We start from the raw sequence: 25,998 nt of genomic DNA, 5'->3' as shown, positions 1-25,998 counted from the left end.
GCAGTCATACATACACTTACACATCTCAGTTACTTTAGTGTGTGGATACAGGCTCAGTATATCACAGGTAATGTCAGAATGCTGACTAATACCTACACCTAGAAGAAACAACTTGAAAGTAACAGAAGACAACAGATGTTGTCTTTGGAGGCCATTTAATGCAACCACCTTAACTTACAGATGAAGAAGCCAACCCAGATGTGCTCATTTCTTTCTCCCCCATCCTACCTCTACCCCTCCCATTGATCACACTTGAACACCCAAAGAGATGAGAAGCACAAAAATGGGAGATAATTAGTTTCATTCACTGGCTCTCACTTAAATTTATTTGCTTACGTGTGAGTGTGTGTTTGATGGGAAATCCTGTCTTTCTTGTAGAACTTAGAAAGAAAAATCTATTCCCATCCTTACTCATCCTTGAATTTCTCAACTTTGTATTTTTTTTTTTTTTTACCCAGGAGACAGGCCTAATTAACACATAGCTTTTATGCCCAATCCCTGTAAAGATGACATTGGATTTACTTAGACGAATACAGAATAACAAACAATGGAAATATAATATGTAAACAGAATCATAGCTGATTATTCCCTATTGGGGTCATTTGTCTCTAGCCATGATATATGTACAGCCTGACCTCAATCTTTCCTCCAGGAGTTTCTCTGGTTTCCTTTATGGATGCCACAGAGTCCAGTAAGGAATAAACATTTTTGTTCAACAGAGATGCTGGTAAATTTAAACACACAATTAAGCGAAAGATGACTGGCTACTGCTGTAATACTCACAGGTGGCCCCAGGGCTCCTTGAGGTCCCATGCTTCCTGTGATCCCTGGGACTCCAGGGTTTCCAGGAATGCCCTAAATAGAGAGACAGGAAAATGGAGCAAACGTGAGTACTCATACATTCTCATCGAAGACAGCCAGCTCTCAAGAAGGAGTAACAAACACACACAGTGATAGCTGCTCTCCCTCTCAACACCAAGACTTCAGGATCCATTGCTCATTCCTGTTCCCAACTACCAAAAAAGGAGGGGAGACATTTTTTAGTAGTCATGTTATCAGTCAGGTGCAGTTCTTTCAAACTCAAGCCTTACCTATGTTCGATAAAAACTAGATCAATGCAGGGGGTCGTATGGACAAAGTGGCTCTGATAGAATGATCAAGCCACATGGATATAGTAGGGAGAACATTGCACCAAAGAGTGAGTTGTTACCCTAGAGCAAAAATGGCTGCCCAGGTGAAAAGTTGAGCAAAAGAAAATTTCTCAAAAGAAATGAAATGCTTTAAATCCTAGTAGTTTGTGGAAATACTTACAATTGGCCCTGGTGGTCCTGGAGGGCCAGAGGATCCATCCTTTCCAGGAAAGCCCTGGAGAAAAGAAACACAATGTGTCAACTGTGTATTTGCTTTATATGGTTTTCAGAATAGATGTGCCTAATCCCATTTAATATTTGGGGGGCAAATCCTGTGGCTTCCTCTGGACTTCTAAGGATTCACTGCTTTTAAACGCTTCATGAGAACTGTTCTTGGCAAGACTTTTGAGTCTGTTGGCTCTATGAAATTGTCCAGCACAAGAATTTTAGGTCTAAGACATGCCACTTACAAACTAAACAGGAACTTGTTTCCAGAAAGTGTTTTTTTTTTTTTTTTTTTTCATTAAACCAAGCATAGCAAATGAAAAAGGAGATGAAGTCTTGGTAATTAATCAGACAAAAAGACAAAAAGATGAGTTAGTCTTTCATGACCTGGGGTCAGTGAGAGTTTGGGGCAAGGACTACCTATCAAAGAAACCTACATTACAAATTACTACAAGATCTGAAACTGCAACTCTTCAGGAGCAGCCTGCAGGAGACTATGGGCAGGGGGCAGGTTTCCTGTTGTTCAAAGTGTGTCACCGCCGGCTTACAAATGAGTAGATGTTGACATCCCATTCCACGTTGGAAGAGTTTAAGGCAGAAAGCAAATTATGTTCTTTTGAAAAATATCTTCCTAAATTATTGAATGTGGGTATGTATGTGAAAAATATAACAGCCGGAATGAGCTACTCTTAAATGGTTGTAGTTCTTAATTGTGGATGCCGGTCTTTCCAAAGTAGTTAAAAATATAAACGAGGTTGTTCAATTTGAATTTTATAAGAAGTTAGTAAAATATGGATCAAAACATCATCTTCTACTCCATGGAGAAGTGAACTTTTTGTCTTGAGATTTGTCTTTTTTTTGGAATAACCCACTTCCATCTCAAACCAAATCAAACCAAGTCAAACCAACCCCTCTTTGCTCACTCGCTGCCTCCCCCAATTCCCTTTCTGAAACTCGTGACAGTTTTCCAGTGAGCTGTTTTTCCACTTGTCTTGTCCATGAAAATCATCTTCTTACGGCTCCCCATCCACATTCACATTATGTCTCCCTACCTCAGGGTGTCAAATAAAAGAGTAAAGATGAGGCTGGAAGAAAGGAAATGGTGTGTGAATGGGGAGAAAGGAACATAAGGGGGCATGAAGAGGGGGTGGCATAAGTGTGTAGGAACAGCACTGGGCAGCAAGGCCCTCTCCTGCATGCTCTCCAACTCCAATACTGCAAGTCTGAAAACCAGCTAAGGCTGATGATTCTAGAGCTCGCCAATATTTGTGATTTTCCTTTTCTGCCCCTGGCACAGTGTGAGGCAAAATTCCCAGCCTCCTGTTCCAGCAATCATGTTGGAGCCACAGGGCTGAATTCTGGCCAATGGAAAGGGGCCAGTTCCAGTTCTGGCTTATGAAAATTTCCTGTGGGTAATCCTCCACTTTCTTTTCACCTTTTGCAGCAACTTCAGAGCCCATGTGTTGAAGATTAAAGTCTCCCACGATGGAGAGACCCCAAGTTTCTCAATGATCGTATAGAGCAGAGACTAGACCTCCCCACTCCTCTCTCTATCCCGTTGACAGCATCAGGTTGTGAACCAACAACAGACTTTATTTTATTTTACTGCATTAAACCATTGAGATTTTAGGATGGTTTGTTATAGCATTTATCCTATACTAATATACAAGCTAGTCGTTTGGGTTTTTTTTACTAACACTTCTGTTTTATCATTTCAGATATTCAGTCAAAAATACACTAAGTCAGGGGGCGCCTAGCTGGCTCAGTCAGGAGAGCATGTGACTCTTGATCCTGGGGTCATGAGTTCAAGCCCCACGTTGGACATAGAGCTTACTTAAAAAAAAAAAAGTCAGAAGACTGCAGTAATAGACCCTGATACAGATTAAGTTACACACACACACACACACACACACACCCCTTTTCTTGGATTTGCTAACTAAACAGCAAAAATTAATGCTGACATAGTCTGAAAGAAATCATTTTGCATGTTGTTTAAATATAACATGTCCGGGGGCGCCTGGGTGGCTCAGTTGGTTAAGCGACTGCCTTCGGCTCAGGTCATGATCCTGGAGTCCCAGGATCGAGTCCCGCATCGGGCTCCCTGCTCGGCAGGGAGTCTGCCTCTCCCTCTGACCCTCCCCCCTCTCATGTGCTCTCTCTCTCAGTCTCTCTCTCTCAAATAAATAAATAAAATCTTTAAAAAAAAAATAAATAAATATAACATGTCCGGGAAGAGGCCATAAAAAATCAGAACACGTGAGAGATGAACAGGACCTGAGAACTCCTCCAGTTCAATCCCTTCATGTTGTAAGTGAGGAAAGTTGGGGCCAAAAGAAGTTAGGAGACCTTACCATTAAAAAAAAAAGGAATTAAAAACATTTTTTCAAAAGGAATTTAAAAATCTATTATTTCCTCAATAAAGTTCACATAAGAAAAAAATGGACTCTGGGTACATAGTCAATAATTTAAGAAGATGTTTGAAAAAGGACGTTTTTTGGCTTCCTGCCCTAAAAGTCTTCCAGCAGTGGATGGGGAGGACACACGCACCCATGTGGGCCCCCACACGACACATGGCCAACACGACACCCCAGCAATCAGCACTGCAGCACGAGGCCTGCCCCGAAACCCAAGGGCAAATTGATTTACAGAGGGAGGCGAGCCATGGCATATTTTCTTAAGAGAACACTGCGTTATTCCAAGGAAGGTCTGCAGGAAAGAACGCATGTACACCCCCCTCCCAATCACGTGGAAGGAGATGATAAAGCCGTGATCTGTCGGGGCTCTCCTCCACGGGGCACTAAAGGATGTTCTTGTGAACCGTTCTGCGTTCACCTGATTTCTAGACCCCATGTGTGACTCATCTGGAAGGGACGACAGAGAAATGCTCTTACATAACAGGAGCTAAACTTGGTGGAGGTGCCAGGGCTTTAGTGTGACCAAAAGAGGATACTAGACAAGATGCTTGTTCACTTCGTGTTCTTCTACCTACCAGAAGCTGAGAAGGCAGAAATTATGTTTTATTCTTTGTTCCATTCCTAATATTTTCCTAGCACATAGCTGGTGCAAAATAGGTACTAACAAAATGTTTAATTTGAACAAAATTGAGGCTCCTGGAAGAAGTGCTCTGATCATCATGTTGACTGAATAAGTATTAGTCTCGGGTATAATCATTCTGGAAATATATAGGGCAGGGAAGAAATGCCATGTCATCTGTCCTTGCTCCTGAGCCCTCCATGAGCACAGAGGAAAGGCATCAGGAGTCATGTACCCTCAGAAGCTGAAATCTCATTTCAGTGAGTATCTTAAGGGTAGTTTCCTAGAAGCAGACCCGGATGCTATGCCTTTGATTTATAGAGGGACTGTTTTTGGGAGAAACCAGCCACGTAGTGAAGGAAGCAGTAGAGGGCAGGGAAAGAGGCATGAGAATTGGCTTTTGCTGAAGTCTGGCCATCAGCTTATCCCATGGAGTGGGCTGGAGTGTGAGTTACACCCCAGAGTTGACCTATGGTAAGGTTTTATTCACCCATATCAGTTAGTCATGGACTGGGGCCAACGTGGCATTTCCAAGGGCAATTCTCTGTGGGAGGGCCAATTCTGAACCGTTAGCAGTCAGCATCCATAGGTTGCTGGAAGGGAGGTGGGTGGAGGAATGGGGCATCTGGGTGATGGGCACCGAGGAGGGCACGTGACGTGATGAGCACTGGGTGTTCTACGCAACTGATGAATCATTGAACACTACATCTGAAACTAATGATGTACTACGTGTTGGCTAATTGAAATTTAAATAAAAGAAAAAGAAAGGCATGCTTAAGTTACTGTGAGTTACCCGTTTCCCTGATTGCAAATTAAAATGTACTTGTTCCACATGGTTATAACTAAGAGGATGTTACTCTTAATACCATTTTAGAAACATCATCAAACCCATTTTCCCAAAGTTTCTTCCTAACCCTAGAAAATAAAAACTTCACATTTTTCATCATGTAAAGAGTTTTACATTTTAACTTTTTAATCACACAAGTAAATTTACCGTTGAAAGATTTTTAGTTGTAAGACACACATTGGTCACATTAGAAAAGTATTTGCAAAGCTACTCTATACTGTGCGTTCTGGTAGGATTTGGATAGCTGATGGTGAACAAGACAGTCTTTCCAAGGGGTTTACAGTTTTGAGCAAAGCCAATAATTGAAAGAAAATGACAGAGTGCTATGATGATGGACGAGAGAGTTCCAAGAGAACATGTAGGAAGAATAGCTCATCTTGGCATGGGAAGGGAGAGAGGGCTTCACCGGAGAGATGTTTAAATCAGGGGACCCAGGATGACTGGGCCATCACATGAGTCTCCCTGCTCATGGGCCACTGTGCCCCATGTTATAGCCCATCCTTGCAAGCTGGGCAACGTTTAACCAGGGCTCAGGTCCCCCTTCACACCTCTTCACCTCAGGGTGAGGAGTGAGGGCAGCGGATTTTTATACAAAAGCAATAAACTTGGTGAAAAGAAAAACTCTGTAAAATGTCTGCATGTTATAGGTGAAATAAATGGCAAATTCTAGCATTGTGATTCAGCTTAATTTTTTTTTTTTAAAGATTTTGTTTATTTATTTGACAGAGAGAGACACAGCGAGAGAGGGAACACAAGCAGGGGGAGTGGGAGAAGGAGAAGCAGGCTTCCCGCGGAGCAGGGAGCCCGATGCGGGGCTCGATCCCAGGACCCTGGGATCATGACCTGAGCCGAAGGCAGACGCCTAACGACTGAGCCACCCAGGCACCCCTCAGCTTAATTTTAATCAAAGCTCACTGAATGAATGGTCTTCAACCCTTATCAGCTAAAAATGTGTTTCATTTCCCAGGACATTTCTATATCTATAAATTTTCCATTTCATATTAACTAACCAATCTGAGAAGATGTGTTTGTGGATTAAGCACCCTCATAAAAAGTGGAAACCCTAAGTAAGCAACAAAGAACGAATAGCAGGGAATAGAAGATTAAGTGATAAGCATAATGTAGACATTCACTTAAGCCGACAAATACAGTTTTCAAGTGCTTGAAGTCAGCCACCCACAAACAGGCATGCTTTATAACATGAATAGCTCCAGGCATTTTTCTTTTTCTGAGATTCCCACCTCAAAATATTAATATGCACCCACAGCCCACATCAAAAATAAGTTTTGCTCTAAAAACTTGAAAGGATTTTTACAATTTGTTTTTGAAAAGAGATGGCTATGAGCAAGTTACTAAGTTATGGTTGGCTATGATTTATCAGCAAAGGGAAATCAGCCCTAACATTTGCTTTTAAAATCACTGATATTTGAATGAATACTAAATTTACCTATGGCTGAAACTGGCAAAGTGTACTGTTTTATAGACATTTAATTAACCATTCTTTAATGTCCATTTTGCAGTTTCCCTTGCCCTGCCCTGGAGCATATATATATGTATGTATTGAGGTGGCAGGCATTTCCTGTAGGGTCTTAAAAACTTTGTAGTTTCTAAGTTCTCTGTCTATGGCATTTAAAGGCTGAAACCGATGTGCCCACAAAGAATGTCGTAATTAAAATTAAAGTCAGAAGTTAGAATATTTATGTTTATGTGGCTATCACATAGCACTCAGAACTCGTGACTCAATCCTGATACACACCACCCATGCCTTTTTTGAAGCCTGGAATGGTGAGTCACAGATATTAACCCTAAGATTCTGGAACATGCCAATGGCTAAGGTCCTCTGACTTACACCACACTCTCAGGTATAGTGAGATCTGTCAATAGCTGGCATCCGCTGAGTTTGTTTAGAGGAAGCAAACCCAAGCAGTGAGGGTTAGAGAAACACTCGAAGAAACTCCTGCTGCATGATTTCTACCCGTGGCATGGGTCCGGACTGCTGTGAGCACCAGCAGACATACCAGCATGGCGGTCAGCCGTAAGAAGGAAGGCAAAGGATTAAGACCAACCACCAGATTAAGAGCCAGGCCCCAAAAAGCCACAGACCCTGTAAATACTGGCCCAGCCTAGACATCCAAGATCAGTCCTTATGTGTGGTACCATGTTGAGCCACCCTGGGGAATTTTCAGACACACACACACAGTACCCATGTGTGCGTATAAATATATATATAAACATGTGCACATATTTACATACATATGCACAACACACTTCTTAATATGTTCACATATGCATATATTACATATATAATTTAAATGTATAGATAGAGAGAAATGCAAACTAATTTTTAGTAACCTGAAGGGATGACTTGGGTGAACTGAAACAGCAGGAAAATTCTGTGCAATTATTTAGACATACAGTAGGCCTAACCCACTGTACCATCCAGTGATTCTAACACCTAGCTGATTATCAGAACCATTAAGCTTTTTAAAACGATAAATTCCAAAGTCATACCCAAGACCTTGTGTATTTGAATCTCTGAGGTCGCAGCCCAGGAATCGGTTGTTTAAAAATACAGCAAAACTTGAAACGACCTGATCCCTTACGTTGAGGAAGTGCTGGTTTGCAAATACAAAGCCTCTGGCCTGACCCTGAAGGACAGCACTGGAACCGGAGTGCAAGGCAGATATCACCTGCACCCTATGCTCCAACAGGAGTATCTGCAAACTGGTTATAACGTACGACAAATTCCCCAAGGAACTGTTCTCAAGTGTGCCCAGATGTGCCACCATGCAAATAAACGTGAAAAGTAATCGAAACATATTCCTAGGCATGGATTATCAACTTCGACTTCAGCAAGAAAGCCCAAACTGGGTTCTTCCAGCCCCGAAATTCTAGACGAGGTATCTTCTGTCCTGTTTAATTAAATATCTCGAATGGAAGACTTTCCTACATGAGCAAAATCTCCCAGTGACCTTTATGAGACAGAATTTTGTGGAAAGAAAGAGCTCAGTGTTGGAGGCAGAGAGATGGATTATAATCCTGGCTCCAACACTTCCTAGCTGAATGGCATTGTTCAAGTGCTTCCATTTTTTTTAAGCTTCAGATTCTTCATCTGTAAAATGGATTAACAGTGCCTGGCATTTGTGGTTATTCTGAGGTTTATAGAACATAACATCGTAAAGCACCTGCACTTAGTCAATAATTAGTAATAGTGATGCCTGCTATTTTCATTCAAATAAGCTGTGAAGTTCCAACTGCATATACTATCATCACTGTGGTTGATTTATAAAAACCCATCTAGATTCACATGAAAGAAAATCAAATCATCCTCTCCACTAGCTTTGTGCTGGCTTTTTACATTTCCTCTTCTGAATGAGGAAGATCCTCAAGGGGAATATTATCTTGAATCTTCGTATTTAACAAAATATTCTTTAGATGAATCTCTCATCATCGCTTAACATTTATGACAGGAATTAAATCCAGATAACTGACTCAAGTTCCATTTCTCAAGGATATTTTAAGTCCAACTCACTTCGATGAAATGGGACATTCATCACAAAAATGGTCTTTGTATACATTGAACCCACATCAAAAGGAAGCATGTTCCAAGTGTCCTTTCAGCATGGAATCCAAGAAAGTTAAACAACAGCAACAAACCACTTGTTTTTTCTTCAGACTCTTTTTTTTTATAGTTTAAAATCTTCTAAGCCATCTTAATACATCAAGCACAGGCATTATAAAATATTATACTGTCCTGACTTAGTAGGTTTACATTGAAAACAGTGTACTAAGACTAGCTAAAACTAATTTTCTATATAGAAATTCTTTATATGAATTAATTCCCACAGCAACTCTACAGAGTCAAGTATTTTTTCTACTTCACAGATGAGTAAAGTGAGGCTTGGAAATAGTAAGTAACTGGTCCAATGTCATTGTGGTAAGGGTTCAAACTCAGGCCTGGCTAACAGCCCAAATCTATCATATTCACCACTGGCCCATCCTGCTTCTCATAACTTTGCAAGTTCAGCAGAATTCATATGCAGATTTTTTTTTTTTTTTTACTATTTCATCTTTTACAGCTGAGAAAGGGAGGCTGTGGTTATGGCATGAAAATGTAGGGAACAGTAACCTGGGGCAAAGGAAGCATTCCAAATTCAGTTTACTTGGAATTTAAAAATGAATACCCTCCGTACAATGGAGGAATTACTATCTTCCAGGTGCCATAAAAGATCTATCTCCTTGTCATTTTTTTTTAAAGATTTTTAAAATTTATTTATTAGAGAGAGAGAGAGTGAGAGAGAGAGTGCAAGAGGGGGTAGGGTTAGAGGGAGAAGCAAACTCCCTGCCGAGCAGGGAGCCCGATGCGGGACTCGATCCAGGGACTCCAGGATCATGACCTGAGCCGAAGGCAGCCGCTTAACCGACTGAGCCACCCAGGCGCCCCTCCTTGTCATTTTTATTTCTTGTCTCTCTGCCTTTTTTATCTAACCATATTAAGAATTGGAAAATAAAAATAATTTTTACAGTTTCTATTTGGAGCGTTTGACAGAAAGCTCGAGGTCTTGGACGTAAGTGAACCTCAGAACTGGAAAAGAGGTTGTATTTTCTTTGTTTTCCTCCCTTTTCAGTTCTTTCTTCTTCTATTCATCATCCATGTCTTGCCTGTTCCCCCTAGTTTCACTAAGGACCACCTGATGTCTAGGGTCGGGGCTGACAGACCCACCCTTCATCAGAGGAGCTCAAAGATCACAGGAAGGCCCTGGGGTCACAGACACCAAGGAAAGAAGAGGGAAGAACAAGAGGGAAGTGGCAAGACATACAGTGAAAAAGAAAGAGGAATCCCGAATGCTGTTGGCCGGAATGGCTGGGAATGAAAGTGACTACACTCAACTGTTGAATCTGGACTTACACTGTTGCTTTCTATTTCTATTTACTTCTTAATTTTTAAAATTTTTTGAATATACAATTTCTTCTCAGCTTTATTGAGACATAATTGACATAGGACCTGTGTAAGTTTAAGGTGCCAACATGCTGATTTGATACATTTATATATCGCCAAATGATCGCCACCATAATCTCAGCTACCACCTCCATCCCATCACATGGTGACCATTTCTTGTTTGTGGCATGAACATTTGAGACCTCCTCTCTTAGCCCTTGTTGCCTTTTAAAATGTGGTCCTGCACTGTGCTCCGTCACTTGCCGCAGGAGGCCAAGACTTGTTCAGTGAAGAAGTCCAACTTTTGCTGGACGTGCTTATGGCCCCAGGCCCAGTGCCTAGTATGAGTTGCCTCGAAGAGTCAAAGATTCCCCATGGGAAAAGCCAGAATAAGCCAGAAAACATCAGAAAATATGTTCCCTGTTTAAAGAGGAGATGTTTAATCTTCTCCTTTTTACTTTTGCTAAGCTCTCCTTCCTTCCAGGCCAAATTAAGGGGTAACATTGATACCAGCTCCAGGAAAGAGGTGCTAACCTTTCCCTAAGCTGACAGTCAAGGTGGTGGTGCTCCCTCTGAGCTGGGAGTTCTTACCTATCAACAAGAGAAGACAGAGATTAAAAAGAAAGATGGATGAGCAGGAAGGAGTAACCTACCGCTCTTACAGCCCGCCTCATGCTCTCACCTCCTGAGTCCAAGGACCGAGAGGCACTGGCTGGACACCATCACACGGATTTATTCCAACCACATCCTCCTCTGTCTAGAGTGGGCTTTCCTCATTCAGGATCAGGGGCAATGAAGGTGTGGCAACAGGAAGTGATTTCGGGGGTAATGAGATGAAAAGACAAAATAGCTCTGCCTTCCCGATTCCCTGGACAGTCAAGCCTAACTGGACCGTTTTCTGGAAGTGGCTTTTCAGGCATTTCAGTGGGAAGTCTCACCATCCAGTGTCTGTTCTATACCATGGTTGTTACTGTTATTGCTTTTACCTTTTTCTTTGCCTTTTAAGATGGTTATGGCAGAGGAGGAATAATCATGAAGTTTTGTCCCTAGTACTCTCAGCAACACTTCTCTCCCACTGTCGAACCATGGAGACCTGCTGTCCTAGAAAGACCTGGCTCTCCATCAAGGTGCTCCGTGTCCTGGATCTGCTATGATCCCCATAAATATTGGCTCAGGACCTCCTACTTTACAATCCTGCTAAGTAACTATCTCATTGTTTTAGACCTTTTACTTTCCTTAACCCCCCACATATTTGACTAAACAGATCAGAGTCACCTAAACAACTCCGTTTTCATCCACTTTTCTTCCTTCTCTGCTGTCTCTGAGGAAGACCCATTTGTTTTCCTGGCCCAGGTTAAGAGTCATGTTCCTGATACCACCACACCCTTTCATGTCCTCCAGGTTGATGGTCTAGAAATTGCCTCCTTTAGCTACTGAAAATCTCTCTTCTTCTGGTTCTTTCCTCTCTGGAGGCAGCAATGGACAACTCTCTCCAGGCTGAGCACAGCACCTGGCACACAGTATGTGTTCAATTAAGGTAAGTGCTCAATAAATATCTTATTAAATAAGATCAATGCAGCCGCTCCCTCAAACAGGGCCTCCATGTTACACAGTTCTAGGGCGCGCCATTATATTTTATTCTGTGTGAATGGCACCCCGTAAAGCTCTACACTGGAATACTATTGTCCTTTTCTAAAACAACTGTCACAGAATTTGCACAATACTTTTTAAACATGACCCTGCAAAGAATGAGTATCTTCTGAAAGCCAGTTTTTAAAAGTAAGTCCATTTCCATGCAAGAATTTTTCAAAATAGGAACTGAACACATTCTGAAAGTTTTTTGCCTGCATACTGAGGGGGAGAGGACAATAAAATCCGCATGCAGGTATCTCCTCACTTTATTACAGGTCTAAGATTGTTCATTCTCTAAAAGAAAACATGAAGGAATAGCACAATAATTATAAAAAGTCTGTGTTGGTATATTGGTTTTAAAAGGAAAAAAAGAATTTTTAAAGGAAAGTATTCTAAAACCCAATGATCCAAACACCAATCCAATATGTTTGATTTGGGAGTTCTTTGCCAAGACTTGTCTCCACGCATAGATAAATCAAGTAAATTCACTGAACCAAATCTTTAGAATTGCCATTTTCAGAGCTTCAGGAATCACAGAAGAATCTAGGTGTGTAACCAAACAGGATCTTGGCCTAAGCCCTTTGCCAAAACATATAAATACTTCTAGATACTCCTTCCACATATACAAGAAACCTACATAAATCTAACTTTTAAAGAATGCCTCCTTTAGATGCAGTTACGTGGACATGATTTACAGACTCAGTAGTTCCATTTAATGGGCAAAGATTAAACAGATTTTAAGCAAATGAAAGTTTGGTGAAAAAACAAAAAAAGAACATGGAAGGAATTTAAGGCCCCACACCCATGCTTCTATAGAAAAAAACAATCTCCTTATTCTTGAGCCATATAGCCACCCTGAGCTAAAGGCAGGTCTTATTTGAGTGGAGAAGTAAGTCTTCCAGCCAATCATTTTCTAATCCAGTGGGTAATTTGTTCCAAAAATAAGCATTGCTTGCCAAATGTGCTGTCCTTCATTGGACTGGATCCGAGTGGTTGCCACTCTACATAATTCAGTCTTTGAGGGAAACTGTGGAGCCACCCACATCCTAAATCAGTGACAGTTTAAGGAAAAAAAAAAAAAGATTTACTTGAATTTGTGTTTACCTCTCCAGCTTCATTTCTTGACAGTCTTTCCAAATCTAACTGTGTGTACGTGTGTATACACAGATATGCACCCACTCATGCACACACTGCACTCTACTCTCCAGCCACACTAACTCTGTGCAATATTGGAAATGGCCCACCTTCTCTTCATCTCCACGCCTTTGTAGATTCTGCTCTCTGCTTGCAATAGCTTTCCTATTCCCATGCACCTGGCTAATTTTTGTCTCTCATTTGAGACTCAGCCTCAATGGTGCCTCACCCAGGAAGCTTTCCCCAACCCGTCAAGTCTGGCTTAGTTTTCTATTCTTTGTAAATACCCTCACAGGGCTCTGCAAATGCCCCCATCCATAGTATGCATTACAGTTTCTTCTTTGGTTATGTATTCTCCCACTAAGCTACAAACTCTTTGAGGATAAGAACTTTAAATCGGGTTTAGTGAAAACGTGTTGACTAAACAAACACTGGATGTTAACTCACTCCTGTCCTGACCATCCTTATAATGTCTTTCGCTGCTGTCCATGTGAACACGTTAAAAGACTAGATAATTGACATATAGCAAAATAAATGAAGAACACTGTGCATAGCCATAATACTTAAATTTCAACTCCTATGATCCTTGATTTCCTTTAGGTTTGTGCCTAGAAAATTGAAAAAAAAAACTGGAAAATCTGCTAAACCAGTGGACACAATTCAGTGCAAATTGCATTCTGGTTATGGGAACATTCAGACAGAGGTGTTGCTAATTTGGGAAGGTTTGATGGAAGTTCTCAGGTTTTGATGAAACTAATGGACATAGAAGATGTCAGTGAAGGGAAGTAGACACAGGATAGGCAGAATATAGACAGAGAGGAGGAATAAGGAAAAAACCCACCTAGTTTGACCTCCTTGCATAGAAAACCATCAGAAACAAAGAATGTCTTGGTAAGGAATCTCCTGTGCTAACAACCTTGGGCAGGTCCTTACCCTCTGGCCTGGAGAGCCATCGCGTCCTGGTGAACCAATGCTTCCCGGGATACCCTAGGTAGAGCAAGGACCAAAAAAAGTCAGAGTCACGGAAATCGGAAATCAATTGCCTTTCCACCCAGCTTCCCTGAAATAGATCAAGACCTCCAAACAAACGTAATAGCATAAAGGTGAATTCAGAATCCAGAAATGATTTATATGAAAGAAATGTTCCCCTCCAGAGCATCAGTATGACTCTCAGAGACTACTAAAGTGAATGGACACAGGCTAACAGTCTTTAATACAGAAACCACTTACTGCTAGAATCACAGCTGACTTTAGAAGCTACAGCCTTCCCCACCTTCCCACCCATCCCCCCAACCTTGGCAAGGCTCTAGAGCTAAGAATATTTGGTGGGGGAGGGGCAGAGGGAGAAGGAGACAGAGAATCTTTTTTTTTTTTAAAGATTATTTATTTATTTTATGCCAGAGAAAGACACAGAGAGAGAAGGAACACAAGCATGGGGAGGGGGAGAGGGAGAAGCAGGCTTCCTGCCAAGCAGGGAGCCCGATGCGGGGCTCCATCCCAGGACCCCGGGACCATGACCTGAGCCAAAGGCAGACGCCCAGTGACTGACCCACCCAGACGCCCAGAGACAGAGAATCTTAAGCAGGCTCCATACGGAGCCTGATGTGGGCCTCGATCCCACAACCCCGAGATCATGACCTGAGCGGAAATCAAGACTTGGACGTTTCGCTGACTGAGCCACCCAGGGGCCCCAAGCTAAAAGCATTGTTTTTTAGCAGACTAAAAAGTAAAACTCCTACCTGTGGGCCAGGAAGGCCAGTCTCTCCTTTTTCTCCTTTAGCACCCGGCATTCCCTGAATAGCCAAAAGCATTCGGGGTTAAGTTCACGTAGGGTCAATTCTTTGTCTTTTCTTTCTCTCCTCTTACTGCACTAACATTTTCAACATTAACTTGCTTTCGCGCTAACATCCAAACCTGGCACGTTTCACTTCTCACATATGCTACCCCCTGTTCGTAAGCATTCCTACCGAGCTGAACATTTATACGGCACAACAGTTTAAACACAGAACATGCCGTCTGATATGGCTGAGCCCATGCTGTACATCTGTGTGAGAGATGGAACAGTACGATACTATCGATAGCTTAGATTTTTAAAGTTCATCTCTATCTAGAGTTTTGCTTTTATTTTGGCTAGAAAGATAAACGAATGAAAAAGCAAACAGAATCTGGCAGGTAGCAAGACCTTATCAAAGGCTTATTAGTAGTAGTAGCAATTGCATAACTGGAATGCTAATGATTTCTAAACTGTGAAAATAACCCGGAACAGAAAATTTCTCAGTGAGGGAGATAGAATCATATGCCCAGAAAGACGGCTAAAATGTGCTTAAAAGGCTTGTTTGCTTCAAATATTAATTTTATTTAATAGAAATCGGTTTTATTCTTGAGATCTTGATCCCTAGAGGAAGATTAATGACAATCAGTGAGTGGCATTAAATTTGTTTTCCGTGATATAAACAGCTTTTACAAACAGAGTGGCTGTATAAAAGCACACTGTCTATAATCTAAAACTCTAAGTGCACTGTTCTTTGATGCCCACTGAGATAAAAATCATAAACAAATGGCTTCCATGAATCAATATTCATAATTACTACATAATGAACAACTTGAATTTGTTACTTTCTAGATTTTATTACATCTGTTAAGGACTTGGTCCAACAAGAAAAAGGACAATACATGTCATAGCCCTGTTTCTCTCCTTAGACAAATTGCTTACGGATATACCCACTCTGTGTGGATGTATCTACTTGCAAAAGACCCTCATCACTTGACAAAAAATTGGCTAATGAATGTACTCATGAACTCTCAGTTACTACTTCCATTTCTCAATTCTTATTTTTAGGGGTTGGAAGGGACTGGGGCTCATTATAAAGAGCAGAGAACACAAAAGTGCACTCTTTATAACTCATGAAAAGGTGATCACTATAAAATCCACCCAAATGTTTACACACTACTCACAGGCATTCCTTGAATGGACAGACCACTTGGTCCTTGGGGTCCCGGGGGACCCTGGGGCCCTGGAGGGCCTGTGTCACCTCGAGGGCCCTCTGGTCCCTGGAACACAAGAGAAGAAAATCATTCCAGAGGTAAGTTAGATTCTCGGTACTCAAAAGATATTTCTGCTTAGAGCACTTATAATTTATTTCCTTATGGAATGTTCCTAAGACACAAAGTGCTGATAGGATAGAGCAAGACAACATGCCTCCCAGACAAGATGTCATCAGTAAACCAAAAGAGTAAACACATGGCGGTTGCTGCAACTTTAATTTTTTTCTTCCATAAATAAGAAGGCTATGCCAACTACGTGAGTAACTAGACCCCCCACACTCCATAACAAATCCAAAATACAGAAATACTTCAAGACCACCCTCCTGGTCTGTGGCATGTAGGTTCATACCATCCAGTTGAACTACATTCTCTCCACCTCCACCCCTGTCAGCCACCCATCTTGGGGGCACTCCTGCATTACTGAAGACTTTGCCCCCAGTCCCTGTTTGCTTCCTCATCTTGACCCCACCATTCCTCTGTCTTCTGTGTCTGCCTAATGACCTGCCCTCAGTGTAATATTACTTGATTTTCTTTCTTCTCAGGATCAGGCACTCCTGTCACATTAGCAGCTCTTATTTCCATAGTTTGGACCTTGGTCTATCACCTCTGTAATCTTAGTTCTAGAAAAACTACATCCTCAACCTCTTCTTCTTGCCCTTCTCTCATTCTGGGACTCCAGTGAAAACTAGTATAAGTTAAGACTTCCAACACCTGGATATCATGTTAAATGTAAGACTGACGAATCCATTACTTGGGACAAGCAATACAGAAGAAAAAGTGGGGACAGATTATAAGCGTAGTCAGTTAAGTTTCAGGTTCATGGGGATAACCATGTGGACATGTCCAACAGTCTGGAGATCGAGAGATGTCTGAGCTGAGATGGATTTTGGAGTAGCTAAAGATGTGTTTGTGGGTGGGGTTCTTAAGGAGACTGTTGAGAACAGAAGAAACTGATAAAGATGAGATGAAAAGCAGGTAGAAGGGAGAAAAAGAGAAGCCTGAGCAGTGTAGGAAAGGCCAAGGCGGGGGGAGGATTTCTAATAAAAAGGTGTCCAACCATATCAAATGCTGTAGAGATCTCAAGTAAGATAGGAATTAAGCCATAGCCTGTGGATTTGATAACAAGGAGGTAATCGATGACCTTAATAAGAGCAATTTTACAGGATTCTTATAGGAACAGAAGTCATATGCAGGCTAAGTATGATTCTGGTTATATATAAATGGAATTATATACTATGAACTTCATTGGTTCATGATTCTTTCATGTGTCAGAGTGGTGTTGAGGTTCATACATTTTGTTGCATGTTTCCATAGTATGTTCCTTTTGATTGCTGAGTGGTACTCCACTGCATGGATATATAGAAAATTGTTTATTCACCTATTAATGAACATTTGAATCATTTCCAGGTTTTTGCTATTGTAAGTAAAGATACTATGAATATTTATGTACCAAAAAAAAAAAAACAACACTTGGAACTGAGGATGCAGAAAACAAATGAAATCTATTCTTACAAGAGACATAGTGTAGGAGGAGGGGAGATAGAGGTAGATTTTAAAAATATGATGGAAGAAACAAGCAGGTAATTGACAAATATTGGCTAATGCTTATAATCATTTAATCATATATCAATTAAATATTATTGAGGAACTGAGAATGGAGCAGAAGAGCAGAAACTATGTGGTCTCATTTTATTCTATACAGTATGAGACAAAAATGACTAAGAGCCCAGCATCATGGCTGCTTTAAGCTTCTAAATTCTTATTATCTGTTTGCTACAATTAAAATATGGACCCACCAAATGGAAAATAATACAGCACGGGGCTTTCCATATGGAAGGTATACTTTATCTGTTCCTACACTATGGCATTGGTGGACATGTAAGGATCCTCTGTCTAACAAGACATTTTCCTAAAGCCACTTCATACGTATATCTGTGATTCATTAAAATCATCATGTAAAAATAACCACCTCAGTAGTGGTCCTGTGGAAAATGATTATCAGAGGTAAGGGGTCAATGTTGGGATCATCAAACATCTTTGAGCTCCTCATAAGTCTTCATGATCAGAATCATCATCCAGTGAGAATGTTGGAAAAACAATGGGATCCTGCTGGGATCCCAATGGGAGGAGGAAGCCAGAATCTGCAGGAGCTCCTGGGCACTGCCTTGAGGTGGAACTGAGGAAGACCCAGTGTATTGCTGTCTGAGAAGAAGCTTTAAAATCACTGGCCTTCCTTGTAGGACCATAAGACAGAGAGCCAGGTAAGAAACATCAAGTCTATGCCTAAGATATGTGTCGTAATATCAGAAAATTAAACAAACAAAAAAGGAGATATGTCATGTTTTGGGTTGGCTAGTGCCTCATTATCTTCAGTCTTCTTTCATTTACTGCCCCCCTCCAATATTAGCTCCTACCTTGCTGCACTTGCTTCCAGTTTTACAGTAAAAATTTTTGCAGTGTTCTCTTCCCCATGAAAAAATACCATGCAAATTGAGTAAGTGACCATATTGAAGCAGTAAGTCAAGACTGCAAGGTGGGTGGAGAGGAGATCATGTGGGGCAACAGGTACAAATGAAAAGGGGAGTCTAATTACAGAGAGCCTTGAATGCCACGCCAAGGAAGGTGAATTGTATTCTCAAGGCAATAGCATATGACTACAGATTTAAAAGTATGGTACAACCCAGCATAACTTTAAAGAAATAAATCTGGGGGCAGATGTGCAGAATCCATCAGAAAATCAAAATCACTGGAGCCAGCAGACCAGTTAGAAGATTTGCCAAAAGCCAGACAGAAGATGGTGAGGTCTGAATTCAATTAGTGGCTGGGCTTCTGCCCATCCCTTAGGGTGCCTCTGTGCAAAGTAGGAAAACGTGTGCCTGGACACGGCTTGGCAGGGCTTGGTCGTCTCAGCTGGTGCTTTTGTGCAGCGCAGGGCCTACACCAGCACACGTGGTGGCCCTGGGCAGTGAGAAAGGAAAACAGAGCTGTGTGTTTGATTATACGTAGTGGGGAGGGAGTAGGACTCTAAAACTTGAGAAATTACCTGGGAGGGAATGCTGCCTAGTTGTGATTCAGTTTTCTCCTTACTTTGTTGTAGGTCGAGAAAGAGAAGAATATACACAAAAGAATACTACCTTTGAAACTAAACCACTCAGAACACTGACATTCTATTTTTGACCTGGAAACCAACCTTTCTTTCACTAAGCTCTTAAATATTTTTATGAAAAAACAGAAGTCTTTAAGGGAAAAGACTTAAGACACAACTTTCCGCAACAACATAAAAGGTTCTAGATTGCAAAGGGTAAACAGTACTGAACCTCAAAATTATATTATTGCTAATTATGAGAGACACAGAGATACAGAGAGACAGAGAGAACATTACCTTTGGACCCTGTTCACCTCGTTGGCCCTTTGGTCCTCGGAGTCCTGGACCACCCTGGCAAACAGATGTTAAGTATTAGCACAAAGACAAGTCTTAAACAGCATATTTCACCCCTTTTCTTCAATAATATGGATTATGTAATTCTTATTTTGAATAAAGGCCAACTTATTGTGTAATGGTGTATGTTCATTATGATCCTTTACTGGAAATCTGCCACCTAGACTCACCTCTTCCTGCTGATGATTTCATAGTTTGAGAAAGCTTTCTATGCCAAATCCTGTCAAATTAAAAAAGCTACAGTATTTTGAAATTTAGTGTGTAAAACTATTACTATTAATGGATGCAAATAAAATACACTGCTAATATAAAATTGTGTGTCTTATACCACAACTCTGAGATTATTCAATTAAATTATAAAAAGCATATAAAAATAGTTTTTTAATTGTGACCATATTGAGGCAGTAAGTCAAGACTGGGATTTTTATTTTAATTACACCATAAAAGGCTAATCAGTGTTACTGAAACTTCAGTTATTTGCATTTTCCCTAATATTTTTGCCTTATTAAGGCACATCTGCACAATTACTTAATATCATTTTCCTTATCTAGATATATATGTACATACATAATATGTACATATGTATGTGTATATGTACTCTTGCAAACATATTCTTTGTATATATGTGCATAAATATATATGTGTATACACTGAATATTTTTCAATTGACTCACTATTTCACTTAAATCTAATCTTAAAAGCAAACATTATAACACTATAGTTAATGGAAAAATGTATTACTTATTAAGAATAGAAAGAAACCTTAAAAATACACTATAAATAATGTTATTAAATTTAGCTAGATTTTGTTCCTATTGAAGTCTGTAAGCCATGGGCTTGTTCTTTGTTAAAAAGGGAGACAAGTAGGTATTAGTGTGCACCAGAGTGAGAATATCTCTTTCACCTGAGCAGAAGGATTAAACGCTCACTGAAAATGGAATAGCTTTCTCAGTGTGTGTTTCTAATTTATTTCCTGAAAAGCATTTTGTGTGCCATCAGCAGAACACTCGCATCACTTGGGTAAAGACTGGATCTGGTGACCTTTAAGGTTTCTTCCAGCTTGTTTTAACCACTTAAATTCATTCCCCTCCCCAATAACACCTGGTTGCTTATCTTCCAGACTTTAATTTTTTTTAAAGATTTTATTTATTTGAGAGAGAGAGTGAGCACAAGCAGGGGGAAGGGCAGAGGGAGAGGGACAGGCAGATTCTCCCACTGAGCAGGGAGCCCTATGTGGGCTGATCCCAGGACCCTGAGATCATGACCTGAGCCGAAGGCAGACACTTAACCCAGTGAGACACCTGGGCGCCCCTCTTCCAGACTTTTAAAATATAATTCTAAATTTGCATTATATGCGGAGTGCCCGGGTGGCTCAGTCGTTAAGCGTCTGCCTTCGGCTCGGGTCATGGTCCCAGGGTCCTGGGATCGAGCCCTGCATCCAGCTCCCTGTCAAATAAATAAATAAAATCTTCAAAAAACTTCTTTGAAAAAGATTTTATTATATGCATATATGTACCTATAGAAACTATTACCTATAGTATTTTTGTACTATTATATGATGTATTATAAATTACATATGCGACATCACACTTCTTACATACTCCTAAGTTTTTTAACTTAATATATTTTAGAGATTCTTTCCCATGACTTAACATATGATTTAGCTTATTCTGACCGAGTTGCGTAGTTTTCCAAACCTTGGATTATACAATCGTTTGTTTAACCATTCTTTATGTCTGAAAACATAGGGTTTTCTCACACATTTTTTTTTTTTTTTTGCTGTTTAAAACACTTCTGCCATTAACATCCTTAAACAGCCCTGAAGTACAAACTTTAATATTTAAGTGCAAATGTTAATATTTAGGATATTGACAAGTAGAATTATAAATGAAATTTGATTGGTAGGCAGATATATTGTCAAACTGCTCCAAAACCCCTCTGCCAATTTACTCATCTACCAAGAGTTTAAGAGGGTTCCAGCTTCTCTAAACCTTAGTCACCACCTGATCTTGAAGGGGAGCAGAATTTGTCACCTCACAGTGTGCCCCTTTGGAGTAAGGATTATTTTAGTCTGATTATTTAAGAAACTGCAGACACAGGAGAAGCCCTGAAAACCAAAAACCGAGTAAAAGTTTTATAAGAGACATTTACATTTATGAGGGTTGCCTCCATTTGTAAAGGTTTCTCCTTCTGTACCAGGAAAAAAAGGATGACTCTAAATCTCTAGAAACTTACTTATGAAGAAGGCAGAGACTAGGGTCTGCATAACAGCTTCACCCTTGTTTGCTGCACCTTTCCTGGTAACCTCCCCAAACAGACTCTCCATCCCTAACACCCCCCCTAACACCCCCCCTCTTTTTTTTTGTCTTTAGCTGAAGATGATATTTAAAGTGCTGGCTTCAGCCATGTTGGGGAGTTATTCAGTCTTCCTGGGTATGTCCCATGTAAACAGGAGGCATGTGTGTTATTAAACTCTTGATTATTTCTCTTCTGTTTATCTTTTTATTAAAGGGGTGTCTTAGCCAAGAATCCAGAAGAGTAGAGGGAAAATTATTTTTCCTCCCCCAACAATGTTGTCAAACTTTACATTTTTACCAAACTAATTGGTAAAAAATAATATTTTACTCTTATTTTAATTTTCATTTTCCTTAACACTACTTTAATGGGGCATCTTTTCATAACATTTGCCCATTTGCATTTAATCTCAATGCAAGTACCAATTTCTATATCTTAACTCAGTTTTCTAATGGGTTGCATGTCTTCTCTTTAATGTGTAGAAATTCCTCATATATTTGGATACCACACCTTTCACTGCTATATGGGATGCAAATTATTTTTCCCCAGAGTGGCAGACACTGTTGGTTGGCTACCAAGCAGTCTTTCCTGACTCCCTTGTCCATTTTATTTCTCCTACTACAAAGGCTGAAAAAGACGGATTTGCTTGCCCCGCCTCCTTTGCAACCAGGAATGGGCACATTAGTCACTTTGGGCTAATGTAATCAAGAGGCCATAAGCCTATAGAAAGGAAAGTGGGAAGCTGGGACAAGCTTGGGGGACCATCCACCTCTAAATCTTTTGCTGAGCAAACAATAAATATCTAAATGTCCCGGTGGTTTACACTACTGTGTCAGTCGAATTTTCTGTTCCTTATAGCTAGTGCAATGCATCCCAATTAATATACCATTCTGGCACAAACTCTTTAACTTTTTCTGCGCATCTTAGTGATTGGTTTTTCACTGCAGGTTTTGTTCAAATGTGACAATTTGGCTCATAGCTATTCATGCCGGAGGCACCATGTCTAAAAGCCTGGAGCCTTTTATATTTGTAACTTATTTTGCACCTTATCCTTAACCTTCAACACTGAGCACATGACAAGAATTCAATACATTTTTGTGGCTGTTAACTTCCACAAAATAAGAAAGGGTTAGCCTAGGCAAAGGGAATATGGCTCATTCACCCATACCTTCCTACAGCTGTTTTGTAGTTTATTGGCACAAAACACCCACGTGTAAATTCTTGAATGAGAATTTACCTATGTTAAATCATTAGCCAGGGTTTATTGCATATTGTTTTCGGATACTATTTCTTGAATAGTTTATTATACTTTAAATATTTGAAAATTTTAATAACTTTTCTCCTATTTTATATCTTTCTTTCCAAGTCAGAGCTCAACCCTTCTCTTTCACTTCTCTGCTTTTTTCTCATTACAAAGTTTGACTCTTAGGTCATCTGTAAATATTTTATAACTTGTTCCAGCAGTATTGCCGATGAAAAAACTTGAAAACCCTCCAGCTAAAAAAGCTTATTAATGCTGCTTAAAATAAAACAAACATTATTATAATTAAGAACTGAATGCATAAATCCCAGGAATAAAGAATAAAGAAAAACCAGAGACGCAAGCATGTGCACAGAGACTGCCCTGGGGGAGGATGGGGAAAAAGGTTCAGGATTGCTGCAAAGCTTTTACTGTATAGCCCACACAAAGCAAGGAAATGTGAACTTGAGCCTATGATAGGTGGGGGCAGGGCTGAAAATGAAATGTTTAAAGCTGAGGAACTTGAAAAGCTTCACTGTGAATCAGGTAGGGGAGAAAACAAACAAACAGTAAAAAATAGCAGGTGGATGACCAAGATGTTGCTTCCAATGTTCCAATGTAGCTATGGGAGGAGTTGGAAATGTCTTTGCTAAGAAATATTACCCAGAAGTTGATTCTCAGATATTCTAGAGATCAGAATTCATCCTGCCTGTCAGGAGCAAACAAAACTCCAGAGTCAAACATCTAAGGTGGATTTCAGTTGGTTGTCTACCCAGGAGCTTAGCAGAAGCAGGCACAGATGTTCTCTGGAGGAATACAGCCCCAAACTGGCTCACAGTATCCCCTGAGATAAAATTTCAAGTAATACAGCTCAAATATACAGCCCCCCCCAAATCACACAGTACATATGGAAACAAGATAGCATGAGTAACATCAGCAGAAAAAAAAAAAGGCAGACTCAGAAACACATACAATGCAGATATTGAAATGATCAGATAAAAAAATAAACTGTACTTAAAATATTGAAAGAAAAATAGTTTTGAAGTATTACAAAAGAAGAAAGAGTATAGAAATGCCCAGAAGTTTTGAAAAGGAACCAAATATAACTTCTAGCTGTGTTAAATATAGTCATCAAAATCAGAAATGCAATGGATAGGTTAAACAGCATATTAAACATAGCTAAATATAGAATACACTAGAAACTAAATTTGAAGAAATTACACAGAAGAAGCCTGGAGATAGAAACAGAAATAAATAAAAAAAATTAAGAGATGTGAGAGTAAAAAAATACATCAGTTGAATTTCAGAAAAACATAATAGAGATGATAGGAGAGAGGCAATATTCGAAGAGTTAGTGACTAAGAAAACTCCAAATTTAATGAGAAACATTGCCATCGAAACTCATGAAGTCATAAGTTTTCCAAAATGGCAGATTATCTACATCAAAACCCTACACCAGAGCATACCATAGTGAAACCTCAGATCACTAAAGACAAAGGGATCTTGCAAACAAGATCTTCCCATTTATTAGTTTGGAAAGTTGTCTCACTGCTTTAATTAAGGCCAATATTAAAAATTTTTAAGCAAGACAGGAGACTTATTATTCTCATATTAAAATCTGAGCTGATAATCGGTTCAGTGTTCTAGAGTAGCTTTACCACGTAAGGCAACGTGGAAGCTCAGTTGCTTCCATTTTATTGCTCTGCTGTGTTCTAGGACACTGCTTACCAAAGTGAACTACTACCACATGTTCCCAGAGTAGTATGTTGAGAGGGGTGAGGATGGATAAGGAAGTTATTTTGTTTTCATTTAAGAACAATGTCTAGGTTGATTGCATATCCCTTTTCTCTCACTGGTCAGAACTTGGTCATAAGGTGATACCCACTTGTACAGATGCTAAGAAGTCAAGTGCCTAGGTGAATGGCCACGTACTTAGCTAAAACTCGGGGAATTCTACTACGAAAAGAAGCAGCGGCAATGAATGCAGGAAGTACAATCAACAGTCTCTGAAACAACCATCAAAACTATCTTTTGATAATATGGGAAATAAAAGCATTTTGCGATGAACAAAAATTGAAAATTTACTATCAACAGTCTCTCATTAAAGGAACATCTTGGGGCACCTGGGAGTTGTAGTTGGTTAAGTGTCCGACTCTTGGTTTTGGCTCAGGTCATGATCTTGGGGTCCTGAGACTGAGCCCCGTGGAGGGCTCCGTGCTCAGCAGGGAGTCTGCTTGAGATTATCTCTCTCCCCCTCTCTCTGACCCTCTCCCTGCTTGCTTGCACACTCTCTGTCTCTCATAAATAAATAAATAAATAAATAAATAAATAAGTAAATAGAAGGAACATCCAAAGGGTATATTCCAGAAGAAATAAAAATGATACCAGAAGATATTGTGAGCAAAGAAATAGCAAGTATAGAGGCAAGTTTTAACACATAGTAATTTATAACAAGTACTAATAAAATGTCTAGTTTGTGATGTTAAAAAAATACTGGATAGCAACAGTGCATAATTTATAAAAAGGATGATCCAAGAGAAATAAATTCCAAGAAAATCTATCTGTTGAAATAGGGTGAAAATCTTGATTCTTTTTAGACTTTGTCAAGCTAAATATGTTTGTTAAAATCTCTTCATTGACTACTAAAAGAACAGCTACGGAGAGTATAATTTCCAAATTAGGGGAGGGGAGAAGAAAAGAATAACAACAAAAAGCCAAAAAGTGTAAATAAGTAGATAAAACCTCAACCAACCATGAAAGTCACTTATATACATCATGTGGGACAAATAGAAAGCAAAAAGTAAGGTGATATTTATAGGAATATTTGCCCAAAGAGGTTAATTATCACAAACAACAGAATGAATGGACTAAACTCTAAAAAAATTACAAAACCAGATTGAAAACAAAACCTAGCCATATACTATTTAAACAGAACTCATCTCAAACTTAAAGACAACAGAAAGGCTGAAACTAGAAGGATGAAGAAAATGGGCCTTAAGGAGGGCAGGTGATGTGATAAGCACTGGGTGTTATATGCAA

General features: G+C 40.0%; 1 protein-coding gene across 4 annotated transcripts in view; it reads right to left on the bottom strand.

Moving 5' to 3' along the window:
* The window catches only part of COL14A1 (collagen type XIV alpha 1 chain), a 211,633-nt gene that overhangs the window by 34,275 nt on the left and 151,360 nt on the right, over window positions 1-25,998 (bottom strand). For all 4 annotated transcript variants that reach the window (XM_021688762.1, XM_021688763.1, XM_021688765.1 and 1 more), the window contains 6 exons: window positions 19,368-19,421; window positions 15,896-15,991; window positions 14,680-14,733; window positions 13,874-13,927; window positions 1,312-1,365; window positions 784-855 (listed from right to left, as the gene is read on the bottom strand). In XM_021688762.1, coding sequence (XP_021544437.1) covers window positions 784-855; window positions 1,312-1,365; window positions 13,874-13,927; window positions 14,680-14,733; window positions 15,896-15,991; window positions 19,368-19,421 — 384 coding nt within the window. The remainder of the gene's footprint in view (window positions 1-783; window positions 856-1,311; window positions 1,366-13,873; window positions 13,928-14,679; window positions 14,734-15,895; window positions 15,992-19,367; window positions 19,422-25,998) is intronic.

The sequence above is a fragment of the Neomonachus schauinslandi genome, chromosome 4 (genome assembly GCF_002201575.2).
Source record: "Neomonachus schauinslandi chromosome 4, ASM220157v2, whole genome shotgun sequence".
Lineage (NCBI taxonomy): Eukaryota > Metazoa > Chordata > Mammalia > Carnivora > Phocidae > Neomonachus > Neomonachus schauinslandi.
This window is presented reverse-complemented; position numbering and strand designations above follow the sequence as displayed.